The 13935-nt window shown below is 42.9% G+C and overlaps 1 protein-coding gene across 1 annotated transcript in view; it reads right to left on the bottom strand.

Annotated features, from left to right (window-relative positions):
- Positions 1 to 511: 511 nt before the first annotated feature.
- LOC108672362 overlaps positions 512 to 13935 on the bottom strand; it is a 30892-nt gene continuing 17468 nt past the window's right edge. The window contains exons 8-17 of the mRNA XM_018160007.2: positions 13319 to 13451; positions 12749 to 12975; positions 11866 to 12098; positions 10766 to 10940; positions 9895 to 10195; positions 9022 to 9220; positions 7902 to 8100; positions 7152 to 7274; positions 5899 to 6122; positions 512 to 5581 (exon numbers count right to left, since the gene is read on the bottom strand). Of these exons, the coding sequence (XP_018015496.2) occupies positions 2813 to 5581; positions 5899 to 6122; positions 7152 to 7274; positions 7902 to 8100; positions 9022 to 9220; positions 9895 to 10195; positions 10766 to 10940; positions 11866 to 12098; positions 12749 to 12975; positions 13319 to 13451 (4583 nt within the window). The 3' untranslated portion in view covers positions 512 to 2812. The remainder of the gene's footprint in view (positions 5582 to 5898; positions 6123 to 7151; positions 7275 to 7901; positions 8101 to 9021; positions 9221 to 9894; positions 10196 to 10765; positions 10941 to 11865; positions 12099 to 12748; positions 12976 to 13318; positions 13452 to 13935) is intronic.

Raw genomic sequence — 13935 nt, forward strand, 5'->3', positions numbered from 1 at the left:
TACGATTTTTCAAGTGTACGAATATTTATTTCCCCCCACTGTATGTGTCAGAGGACAAGAACCCGGTGAACGAAAGTACGAAGTCTATAAATGGGCTGGGAACCTTAGTACCTACTCGCAATAACGCTCCAGACAAAGTACTCACGCAGCAATGTTATTAGCGTTAGAACTTCTCCGACCAAACGGTCGACGTCTTAGCCTATACCTGTAGTATAGTAGTATAGTATCGTCTGCATTGAAGAATAGGCCTGAATAGGCCTGTCGCCGATTCTTGTACTTTTGTTGGCTAGACTGGCCTTTTGATCAAATCTTTTCAACGGACTGTAGGTTTAAAATCGCTTCTAGATATCAGTTGTTCCGTAGGATACGAGGCATTTTAAGACTAAACATGTGCTCCTGTATGGCCTTGTCTAGTCTGTTCTTGAACGCGTTCATACTCGGAGCGCCAACAATATCTTCAGGGACGAAAAATAACTTCTTCACTTGCAGTCGGAATGATTATTTGAAATTATTGAATAATAGAAGAATATATTTTGAAATCATTTATTATTGTAGGTTTACAGGGGAAAGACTAGATTGTACAAAAGTTTAAAGGTGCTGGCCAGAGACGAAGCTTTTGGTCTCTAATTCCAGCTCAACGCTAATCCTGAAAAACCTCCTTAATGTGATGCAGGCTAAATAATAATTTACTATGACTGCACCCTCATATCATAGGAGCCCGCATTTTTTTCTTAATAATAGCCAATCGATTTTTGTCTCGAAAGAATTTCAACAAATACAACATTTATTTCGCCCCACTACGACAAAACAAATGTTTACTTTACCCACAACCATGTTTACAAAGAAACTTTTGATTCGATATTTGCAGGGGACGACTTCCCGATTTAGAAACGAACACTATTATCTGCAACTGAAAAGGATAAATTATTTAATTCTATATGACATGATTCTGGCGATTTTGATCATGTGTAGAAACTGTTAATGTCCTGAATACATTTAATTCTAATGCCGTAATTTTTGCAGCGCCATCTAGCTTCAGCTCTGAAGGAAGTTCAAAACCGTCCTTATTAGAGCTGTAGAAACGAATGTGTGAACACTTCTATGACATAACAAGGCAGTGGCAAGTTTTTATATCCTGCAAAAAAACTTATGAAATCTTCAAGCTCAACAGAATTCAAACAAATTGTTGAATATTAGTCTAAAAATTCAATATTATGATAATGGTGACAAAGATGAAACTCTTCGCAAGTTTATCAAATTCACCAGTTAAATAACAGCATTAAGACATGTGGAATGATTGAACCGAACTCTTAACGCACTTATTGCTAAAGAATAATCAATAGGATCTGAATAAATCATACTTCGAATATTGGTAACATTGCATACTCTGAATCATTTATTTATCGCACTTTCGGTCGGATTTTTGGAGTAAGTCTATCAATATTATTATCTTAAACATGGCTATGCAACTGAATCAAAAAATTAGAAATCAATCTTTAATTAATGGCAGATGATGGACACTCGATAGGTCGACATCGCTTAGGACGTTTAGGGAACAGGCGCGATTTGTATGGGACTAGCGTGGACGTTCGGTCGTTGTCAATTCTAAACTTTACACTTTAATTGAGCAGCAAATGTATACCACAAGAACCATCTAGATGAACTGCACAAACAAATAATAGATCTAGCAGCCGTAGCCAAAGATTCCAGGACACAAGTTCAGAAGGGTTTAAGGTGTTATAATAACCGAGGTTGACAACTACATTAAATGAGGCTGGACGACATAGAAGTGGGATTTCCGGGAGTTACAACGTTCACACGATGTTTTATTTACGTTCATACGATGTTTTATTTCTTCACTAATTGCCGCTGCAAGTGAGGCCAGGGACAAAACAAACAGCGGGCCAAGCCAAATGTTTTCGATGAATTATAAGCAATCAAAAGGAAAACAATTCTGTTGGATTTCAGAAGCTAAGTAAACCAATTTTAAATAGCAAATTTCGGTTGTGAGAGAGTATGGAAGAAGACGGAGCACAAACATCAATAGGTGGGGACAACCATATAACATTTTCAAACAATTATTGCACAGAAGCCAACAAGTGAACCCGGCCACGAATACCTACTAATAATATGTAGCCAAACGAGACCCAAAACACTGAAAATTATAATCCTAGGCAGAAGTAAGTATTTTCCTTTCCTCATATTATTAGTAGTTCGTTCTCGACTTTCAAAGCGCCTACCTATATAGTCAAATAAAACACTAGTAGGCTGATAGTTGTCAATCTGTAGTTCGTGATTCATCATTGAATGCGATTAATTATAGAAGAAAAGGCATTTCACTTCAGATGGACATAACAAAGCTCCACTCGAAACCAAGAGCTGCGTCTTGATAACTAATGGCATATCTCGTCAAAAACTTCACAAAATAAAAAAAAATTATTAAACACACAAAATTCAAATACTGAATATCTTAAATAAACACATTTAACTCAAATGTCTAATAAGAAAGCAGTATAGATACAGCACTTTACAACGCCTCACCTACCGTATATGTACAAGGACGAGAAGTTTAAGGTAGTTTCTTTCGTGGAGTGTTTTTCTTCACTGAATGTATGAATAAGGATCCAAACACTAGTACTTCACTCACAAAGACGTTCACGCCTATTCGACTACTTCCTACATAAGCAGTCGAATGCCACGCAAACACAGCAATGGAGAGAAAAGTCGTACTATATTTCAACACCATTTCCCTTTTCGCAAAGTTCCTACCTATTATTTTCTCTTTGAGGTAGATCGACTGGGAGTCCGGAAATTATAGATCGATTCTTTCAACAGGCCTATAACGCTTCAAAGATTTCTCCATGTTTACCCGGTGTCCAACGCGGCGCACTCCAAGGTTGATAAGAGATTCATTGTTTATTTTCAACAGTTTTGTACCATCTATCTGCTTGGTTTCGAACGAGTCCTTATATTCTGGCATGAATAAAGACTCGAGCCAATCAGTGGTGTCTTTTGTGTTCCACTCATCGAGAGTCTTATACCTAAAAGTGCGGTCGTCATCGGATCTCGCCGCAAATTCTTCTTCTACTCTTCTATTGCTTCGCTTATACACATGTATTGGCATCTCGCTGCCTTCCTCAGCTTCTTTGAACATTGATGCTTTGCTTTTGCTAGCGGTAGCCTCGTTGCTACGAAATCCTGAAGTGTCCGAGAATTGAGGTGGAGGCGCAAGCACTTCCTCTGCATCTGCTCCATTTTTGTTTGCGTTTGGCGAGAGCGATTTGGTCTCTCTCAGATTCTCATTTAAAGGATGCGAAGCTTTGATTCCTGCCAACGAATTTACTTCATTCAGTGAATTCATATGCATCCTAATGAGCTGCAGACTCTCATCAATGCTTCGTTCGTATTCAGTTTTGCCGGAAGTGTTGTTACCTCGACTGCCTTGATACGAATGCCGATCTAGAGTTACCGTTCCTGAATTGAGATTCAGGTCATCTCTATTAATCGATCGAGTGCGAATTAAAATACCATCACCTGAAGAATGTTGACTAGATGGTTGATCACTGTTGGCTTTAGTGAACCTCTTTGAATTTGATTGAGGTCGCTGTAGAGTGGAAAACTTAGCTTGTCCAACGTGTGTGTTGGAAGGATGAACAGCTCCCTGAAGATGTCCGGGGAGCGGCTGGGACGTTGATAGAGGATGAGAAGCAGGAAGTTGATTAGACGAACGGTAATTTGAACTGAGAAGGTCGCTAGTGATCGCCATAGGTGTGCAGTTCTTTTGAGCTGTCACTGGAGGCGATTGGGTTGCAAGAGGAACAGGAAGTTTTGAAACTGGTGTGATATTTTTAGATCGTGTGCCTAGTTTTTTATTTGGCGGAATAAGTGCACTCTCTGTCACCTGCCCTGCTTCAGTTCTATCGTTCGTCAAAATACATGTTCTGTCACTGGCGTCTTCAGAGCTTTCAGATGACACGGAATAATCTTCAATCGAGTTAGTCTTGAACACGGCCACATTTTGCTTTGCTTCAGAGATTGCACTCGATTCCGTATTTATAACAGTTACAAATGATTCACCTGGTTGAATTTCTTGGTCTGAACTGAGATCACTGGAGGAATTGTCTTCTTTTTGCAATGGGAATTCGCTGGGGCAAGACATGGAATTTCTCATTTTTTGAAGAATATTAGTGATGGAACCTGCGTTGTCAAGCGCATCGCCTGTGTTACCGCCATTCGAAACTTTCTGTTTGTTGAAAAGAGCAGATTCTAAAATAGCGTCTGAAAGTCCCAAATTTGCTTTGACTTGAGAACTATTTCTCTTGGGGCTGGAGTTTGTGGAACAGGGAGTCGAATTTCCGCTGTTTTCTAGCCTCGCCCTTCTTTCTTCGGCTTTCTTGGCAATTAGATCGCTGAAATTTTCAGCCTGCGACACTGGAATTGTTTTTGACGGAAGTACAACTGCTTTAGAGTTTGGGCTGGCATGTACGGGGGCAGCATAGTGAGAGGATTCTTTAGGTTGGTTATTGTCCGTTGACTTGACGGAACTCGGAGCAAACGCTACCGAGTGTTTCTTGCGCTTCAATGTTCGTGGATTCTGCTCATCGTCACATTGAGAGTTATGAGTACTTTCTTCTTCAGAGCTTTCCACATCATTGCTCGTAAAATGTTCGTATGAACTAGTTCCAGAGAAGGAAGCGCTCATCTGCTTGTTAATATTGTCTAAATGATCAGATTTATCGACTATACACGAAGTGGTCATAACTTTTGACACATTTACAGCTCGGTTACTCAGTGGCAGAGCGTAAGTAATGAGCTCTTCCTCCGGCGGCGGCGGTGGAAGTGGCAAGTCGTCGCCATCAATTGGGCTGCTACTGCTGGGCAACGATGAATTGGTATCAATGGGATCAGCGTAAGGATGAGACGGTACCCGCGACAAGGGCGGTCTGCTGGTAGTGGGAGGTAGACTCTGAGATCTGGCGGACGTAGCGTAGTTATTGTTCTTTACCCGGTTGAGTTGAGCAAGCATTTGTGGGTTACGATATCCTACGCTTTTAATTTCTTCAGGAGATGCATAGAGTTTGGCTGAATCTGAGGGTCTAAAGCTAGACATGATTCCCGGAGAAGTGGGACACGATTCTAAATCTGCAGGCTTGTTTACACTTTGAGCTACGCTTGCATATTCGCTGCTTGAACGGCTTATGTCTACCTTTACAACTTGTCCAGCCCCGGAAACGGGGGAAATTGTTCCGTCATCTCGCAGAAGTTGACAAGGATTAATAGCAGACTGCGATCTCTTGAGTCGCCTGTGATCTAAACTGCCATGCATTGCGCCATCGTATAGAGGTGTGTGTCTCAAATAAGATGCCTGACTAGAGGCGGAATATACCGCCGCCTGAGGTTCTACCATAGAACGACGTGAATGTAGGAGAGTCAAGTTGTGTCCAGGGAGAGACTGGAGGCTGAGGTCTGTGGACGGGTCGTCTGAGGCTGTGGAGGAACGGTTGGTCTCTGGTGTGAGGTCTGGCGTCGAGTGAAACGCCTTGTGGAGCCGCGAGTCGGCGGGTGGTCGAGAACGAAGTGCCTGAAGGTAGAAAACTTTAAGTAATCTTTCATCTTTCATTAAAATCTCTCATAAATAGAATGAGGTCAACTTGAAATCAACCTTAGCATTTGTTTTAAATTTGATATAAATGTTGCTCATTTAGTAATATGTTAAAGCCACAAGTTCAGTTAATTCCACACGAACTGATACGCTACAGATACCGGTGAAATGATAAACAATGCACCAAATTCGAACAAATCTAATTAAATTACGGCACCTTCTTATACACATAGAATATTTGTCGGATATTTAATAACTTTTTCACGAATAGTCAAAAATTACGGTATCCTCCGGACCTTAGCTTTCTTCATTTCAGCGACGCTGGCATAGACCCGAGGAGACCGCGTATCGGATGCGGAGTTGCTAGGGGACGGGGGAAGCGAACCAACGAATTTCTGAGCAGAAATGAACTCCTCGACTTGCGAGGCGGTCATGCGAAGTGCAGAGGAAGGACGAGCTTTGATGGAGGCAAGCTTGGGCGCGTATGAGGGCGAGCAAGAGGAGAGGTTCTCCGAGCCATCTGAAGGCGGTTCAGGGCTTAACGTGGGCCCACGAATTGCATTCATGTTCATAATGATGGGTAGCAATGATGTTCATAGTAAATAAACCTTATTTTTAAGAGGTTAGACTGATATTGCATTCATGTTCACAACGAAGAGTAGCAATGAAGTTCATAGTGAATAAACCTATATTTTTAAGAGGTAAGACTGATATTGCATTCATGTTCACAATGAAGAGTAAAAATGAAGTTCAATAAACTTACATTGTTAAGAGGTTAGACTGATAACAGATGATAGTGATAAATCGAAGGAAAAATTTGTTGTTGTGTGTGATTGATGAACCTTGATCGCTGAATGCAAACGAATCTAAAAAAGTTAATTGAATTGTTCATACAGAACGAGGAGCGTTCTCTTTAGTTAGTGCTGCGTGCCCTCGAGCCTTAACTGTAAGGACCTCCTGAACAACTTCACTTAGGAGTGGAGTAAGATCCTTACACACATTCACATTCTCAAACAGAAGTAAGATATTTCAGTCATTGCAGGGCATAATCATGTCACATTATCAAACAGAAGTAAGATATTTCAGTCATTGCAAGGCATAATCATGTCACATTCTCGAACAACTTGCAGTGCCGCCCTTATAATGACCTCTTTCCTTCACTATTTCGCTCATATTACCCAGTTCATGTGATCGTGACATGACGATAACATGTTGCATGCTAATCCAAGAGACGATCATTGTAAGCAATGATATCAACGTTAGTGAACATGGACCTCAACACTTTTTAGTGAACGTTAGAAAAATTAAACTGAGATACGAGCCTCTTGAAAATAAGGGAGAGGCAATAAAAAATATGCCTGTCTTGCTGAGGGATGCTTATTATAAAGGAGCCTAGGGAGCTAAATAACTCATAATATCGTAACATTTGTGAGAAGTTAGGCAATGGAGAGGCAAATAAAAAAATGTCTGTCTTGCTGAGGGATGCTTATTATAAAGGAGCCTAGGGAGCTAAATAACTCATAATATCGTAACATTTATGACAAGTTACCAGCACTGTGCTGCTGCAGGCTGCCCACAACACTGCGGGCCCGCGCGCGTCCCACGCTCAGACTTGTGCTCGGGTCCCGGGGCGGGGGCGCTGGGGGAGCGTTGCTGTGCGACAGCGACCGAGCTGAGGCATTATGTTAAAACTTTATTTAATAAAGATATAAGCATTTTCTTTTACCATTCCTATGATTGATAGACAATAAATACAAATATGGAAATATGAAAAAATAAATATGTTACTAAGTAATTCGACAAAATGTAGACAATTTTTATTCAAATTCATGTTGACGCTTCACGGCACAGCAATTTTTGGCCAGTGGTCGCCCTTCCTCAAGGTATCGAAGGACTCTTACAATAAACTAAAATATTTTTCAGATGAAAAATTAACTGTTTTATTTCCAGCTCTAGTAATTTCGAAAAAGCTAATGTCTGCTTCGGTAGAATTGTTCATGATATATTTGGCTGTTTACTGTTTCACCATCAGCACTTTTCTTCCAGTTACCAATAAATAAAATTTATCTTTGCAATAAATGATGCCAATAAACAAATTTTTAAAGATTCGTAATTAGTAAACCAGTGAGATGGCATGTGAAAAATAAATCATAATAGCTAATCATACACGAACCCCTAACGACCCTAGCCCCTAACATGACCCTAGCCCCTAACATGACCCTAGCCCCTAACATAACCCTAGCCCCTAACATGACCCTAGCCCCTAACACAACCCTAAGTTCCAGACCAAGACACTCACAAAAGTTAAGTTTGCGTGGCAGGGTCTGGGACCCTCGAGCTGCAGCACTCAGATAAGGGGTCTGAGGGCTGAAGGATGTAGGCTGCACGAGGGTCTGCAGCCCCGGCGTCACCACCGTCATCTCGACGAGGTCTGCGCTGCGGCGGATGAGGGACACGACGTGCTCGTGGGACGCCCCAGACACGTCCTCTCCGTTGATCTGTGGGACCATGTAGTATTTGGTTACCATTGTAACTTATAGTTACCATTTTAACCTATGGTTACCATTGTACCATTTAATTACCATGAATGTACCATTTAATTACCATTGATGGCAGAAGTTTTGCACAGCCTATATAGTCTTGATGCATCCATGTGGGGCAGGTATATTCATGGCAGCTGTTGTGATGCTAATTCATTGCTAAATATTAATAAAATTACTTCTCAATGACTTCACTTTTTGACTTCATTAAAAATAATTATGGCAGCAATGAAATGAGTTCAGACTTCCTTGTGCACGTCGCAAGAACGCACCATTCATCATGTATGTACATATGTTATATATGCATATGTTGTATGTTGTAAATACATATGTTCTATGTATATATGTTTTATCCGCATATTAAATGTTAGCAGTAGTCTTACATCGGAACAGATTGAGATCATAATTATTATAGAAACCATTATTATACAAAAATAAGAAAGCAGATGTGAATTGCAAATGTAACTCCAAAAGTAATTAATTTTTCGGTTCAGTTCGAACTGCTCGATGTGATGTCATTAGGTTATCAGTACTGAAAAACAGCGTGGATAATTGATAACAACTCTGTAATAATACGGCGCTCTGCACTTACTTATGAATACGGCGCTCTGCACTTACTTATGAATACGGCGCTCTGCACTTACTTATGAATACGGCGCTCTGCACTTACTTATGAATACGGCGCTCTGCACTTACTCTGCTCACTTCATCCACAACCGTTCCCTTTATCAGGATAACGGGTTGCAGTGCATGAAAAGAGGCGCAGGTAAATCGTAGTTGTAAGCCGACGATTAAAGTCACATTGTGAAGAATAGATTTTCCAGAATACAACTTATCTTAGCTTTAATAGATCAGGATATTCGTTCACTACTGCGTCACCTTGAGCAAGTAATCCCCGCGTCGCAAGCCGGCAAGATCTGCAACGCCGCCGGGGTCGACGTCATCGAGGTACTGCAGGGCGACCGCCCCCTTGTCTGCCAGGCGGTCCATGAGGGGAGACGTCGCCTTCGCCCCGCGCAGAACAAAACCAAAGCCTTTCTTACCGCGGTGCAGGACAACCGTGCGCCCCAGGGGCATCCTGCAAACACAGAGCATGTTTAGTGTCTGGTGCAGGACAACCGTGCGCCCCAGGGGCATCCTGCCAACACAGAGCATGTTTAGTGTCTGGTGCAGGACAACCGTGCGACCCAGGGGCATCCTGCCAACACAGAGCAACATGAGCAGTAACGGAAACTGGCTTACGTAAAACTGTGAAACAAAGCATCCTTCAAGATGAAAGAGACCTGCCTCATACAAACAGTCTGGAAATATTACATCAAGTTTATCGCGCACAATAAATCTTTCAAACACAAACGAAGGTTAAGTAGTAACTGATTGGTGTACCAAATGAGGGCACGTTTGTAACGCAAAGTCTAGACGCACTAGCACCGTCTACACTAGCACCGTCTACACTAGCACCGTCTACACTAGCACCGTCTACACTAGCACCGTCTACACAAGCACCGTCTACACTAGCACCGTCTACACTAGCACCGTCTANNNGACTACACTAGCACCGTCTACGCTAGCACTACACTAGCACCGTCTACACTAGCACCGTCTACACTAGCAACGTCTACACTAGCACTACACTAGCACCGTCTACACTAGCACTACACTAGCACCGTCTACACTAGCACCGTCTACACTAGCAACGTCTACACTAGCACTACACTAGCACCGTCTAGGTGTCAGCAGACTAAGTGAACTCACTGAGGTTTTTTCGTGCGCGGTGTCGTGCCGTAGTGCATGCCACTGGAAGAAGTTGGCCCCACGGGTTGCGGGGCACTGGAAGGGGCAGGCCCCACGGGTTGCAGGGCACTAGATGGTGCGGGCCCCACGGGTTGCGGGCCCCTGGCTGGTGTGGGCCCCATCTCTGGACCGTGGCGGCCATGGCCCTGTGTGCGGGGGGCCAGGCCGCGGGTCCGCGCGGGCTGTACGCAGGCCGGCGGGAAGGTGCCGGTCTGCCCTCGCGTCGTGCCCTCCAGCAGACCCTCGTCTGTGCTGCCCGTCACTGCACTCAGAGAAATACTCGGCTCAGACCGACACTGTAGAGGATACTCTTATACACATATGATATACTCAATACTTATAATACAGAGAAATACTCGGCTCAGACCGTCACCAGAGAGAATAAACGAGCGAATATCACGAGAATATCATTGAGAATATCTGCGTTCGTTATTGCGTTATCTGTAGCTGTTGCGTTATTGCGTTATCGGTATTGTTATTAAAATTTGCTTAATAAAATCAGTGGAATAAAAATTTATACCCAATAGAATATCACAAGTTTACACCACAAATTTCCAAGGCGAATCCTGTTTGCCTCCAACAGTTGTAGATGCCCAATACATTTTCACTTAAAAGCGTCATTCTCGCTTACCAGCGCCCGCAAAACATTGTAAAAATCACTAAATTGTACATCGCCTTTAATCTACTCAAATAAAAGAAAAAATATATATATAGAAGCAAACGGAGCAAAGTTAGACAATACTCAAATAACATCTGGGAAAGTTGTTTTTCTGCTAACAATATTGTTTTCCAGATAACAATATTCTTTTCCAGATAACAATATTGCACTAACCTTGCACTATGTCGCCGAGGTTGAGCACAAGCTGGTTGGGCTCGGCGTGTTGTCGTACACACACCACGAGGGCGCCCACATCGTACGTCATGGCGCTACCTTCACTGCTGCCGCTACCCTCACTGCCGCTACCCTCACTTGTGGCCTCTTCGTCCTCTTCGTGGACGTGCTCACTCTACGACATTAGATGTTAGTTACATAACTAGTGAGTTATAACTTCTATTGAGTGCTCACTCTACGACATTAGATGTTAGTTACATAACTAGTGAGTTATAAGTTTTATTGAGTGCCAACAAACAATGGTCAATATTAGCTCACCTAGTTCACTGACTCAGTAAGAGAAGTATACCCAATAGCGTATCATATGATCCTCTATTGGGTATACTCTTATACTTTTGAACAAACTAGACGAAGCTACGCAGGAGCATATGTTCAGTCTTAAAATGCCTAGCAAATTACGAACCAGGCAATAAGTCCAGCAGCTATCTCAATCAATCGTCAGCTATGGAAAGATCAGGTTCCAAAGGCCGGATCCCTTGTGAATCAAGTCACGAAAAATTCAAGAATCGGTAACAGGCCATGGGCTAATTTCTTCAGTGCTGACACTTCTATTCTATTGTATTAGCGCTGCAACAAAACAAGTGTCGCACTAAAAATTCACAACATCTGGACATTCGGCTGCACTTCTATCACAATTAGAGTTAAATATCACCTGAAACAATAAGTGCATGTCTGTTTGATCTAATATGGAAGTGAAAAGTACTGATAACTAACATTCTTTTAGGAATGATGGTAGCGTTATAACCACTTTTCATTTGCCTCGAGCTGACAAATCTTTACATCACACACTGTTAGAAAAATTACCGTTAACGCTATTACCGGCGTTTCAGTGGCCGGTCGGCAAGTGAAAAGAAACACTGTGTCGCCGTTTTCATTCTAACTTAACAGTAGAAATCCGTAAAACATCTGATAAAAACGGCGAAACAGTTTATTTTCACGGGGCGACCGGCCACTAGAACGCCAGTGGCACCGTTTTTTCTAACAGCGCACCGATTCCTATTTGTTGTTTAAAATGAATAGAAAACATGCGCTGCTGTTACCGAGGGCTGGTAGTGCGAGGGCTGGTAGTGCGAGGCCTGGTAGTGTGAGGCCTGGTAGTGCGAGGCCTGGTAGTGTGAGGTCTGGTAGTGGGATGCCTGGTAGTGTGAAGGCTGCTGTCTGACGGCTGGTTGGTCACCAGCACTGCTCTGGTAGCTGCAGCAGACGCCGCTACTTGTGTCGCTCAGCGCCTCTACCGTCACACCGCCTCCAGACTGGCCGCCATCTCTCGTCACTTACAATAAATAATTTAAATTAGAAAACTAAATGAAACCGGGCCTATACTTTCAAAAATGTTAAGAGATCGTAAGTTCATCGGCCAATCATTGACGGCCTTTCAAGCAAAATCCACCAATCATAGACAAGAAAATAGAGCGTAAATACTTACGTTCACTTAGCGAGTTTTGAAAGTATGGCCTCTGGACAGTAACTAGTGACTGATTGAAGAACGGCATTACCAGTGCTGGACTAGTGCTGGATACAATTTCCTAGATTAGATTAACTGGAAGAGGAAACATTACAAACGCTGGACTAAATGAATTCTGAAAAGTATTCGTCGGAAGTGATAAGCAAGTATCTGTCGGAAGTGATATAGAAGTGTCAGTTTGAAGTAATAAGGAAGTATCAGTCGGAAGTGATAAGTAAGTATCAGTCGGAAGTGATAAGGTAGTATCAGTCGGAAGTGATAAGGAAGTATCAGTCGTGCAATAAGGAAGTGTTGATGAAAAATTAATGACGTATCATCCGTAAATGGAGAAATAGCATTCGTGTAACGAGGAATAAAAATTGGTGAAATATAGCAGCGCTGGTCACGGAAAACAGAGTTAATGTCAATGCGCATCAGTCATACATTAAATGAGAGCAAGTTTTTGTTGGGGGACTTACGGTGAGGGTCGGGGTCTGCATTGCTGCTAGCAGATGTATGGTGAGGGTCGGGGTCTGCAGACGTACGGTGAGGGTCGGGGTCTGCAGATGTACGGTGAGGGTCAGGGTCAGCAGACGTACGGTGAGGGTCGGGGTCGGGGTTGCTGCTGTTGTTGCTGGCAGACGTTGAGCCGCTGCCGGTGCTCGCCTCGCTCAGCGACGACGCTGAACTGAATGGCGGTATCGACCTGAACAAAGAAACCCTTCACAAATCAACAAGAATAACTTCTTATAATTCAGGAGAAGATTATGAATAATTCTCTTTCGAGTTCATAGCAACTAGAATAACAGCCATGCCGTTGTAATGTAATTGCCGTTTAATTTCCTGCGCGGTGTGAGTAGCTGGGAAGGAGGAAATTGGGTCCCGGAAACTTCTCTTGTTGATCAAGAGCGGCGAGCAGGATTTGATGAGAGGAATATTGTCTTCCTACATATTCCTGTAGGAAGATCAGGCCTACACTTCAGCGCCGTCATCACTATGTTATGTTATGTTGTGTTGTGCTATGTTATCGTAAAATGAACCGTGCCTACCTGGACGAGGGTGCGGGGCTGGGGGGCTTCAGGACCCCGGGGTTCTCAAGTCTGGGGTCGCTGGTGGCCCTGAGGAGCGGCGCCCCCGACACCCGCCGCCGGGGGTTGTAGCGAGGGGGACTCTTGAAGGGCACTTACAGGGGCAATGTTTAATATATTAATGTTTGTTACAAAGTTATTTCTTCACCCTATGATATAACTTCGCGACATTATATAAAATAACTGTAGTCTAAGGCCGGTGATCACTTGGTCGTTTTCATATATTATTTCATTGATTAGGTGGACATTATTATTGGCATGCTGGATTGCTGGAACTTTCAAATTCGATCACATAATGCGGTCGCAATAGCGATCATATTTTCGTATTTATGTTCTAATAAAGAGTGGGGTAATACAACTTGTGAACACTCTTCACGGTCATAGATTATCATAAAGAGTATAAAGGCAGTACCATACTCCTCTACATCCTACCTACAATAAAGAGTGTGTAGGCAGCACCACACTCCCCTACATCCTACCTACAGCAAAGAGTAAGTAGGCACCACACTCCACTACATCCTACCTACAACAAAGAGTATGTAGGCACCGTACTGCCCTACATCCTACCTACAACAAAG

This window comes from Hyalella azteca, unplaced genomic scaffold (assembly GCF_000764305.2).
Source record: "Hyalella azteca isolate HAZT.00-mixed unplaced genomic scaffold, Hazt_2.0.2 contig16788, whole genome shotgun sequence".
In the NCBI taxonomy this organism is placed as follows: domain Eukaryota; kingdom Metazoa; phylum Arthropoda; class Malacostraca; order Amphipoda; family Hyalellidae; genus Hyalella; species Hyalella azteca.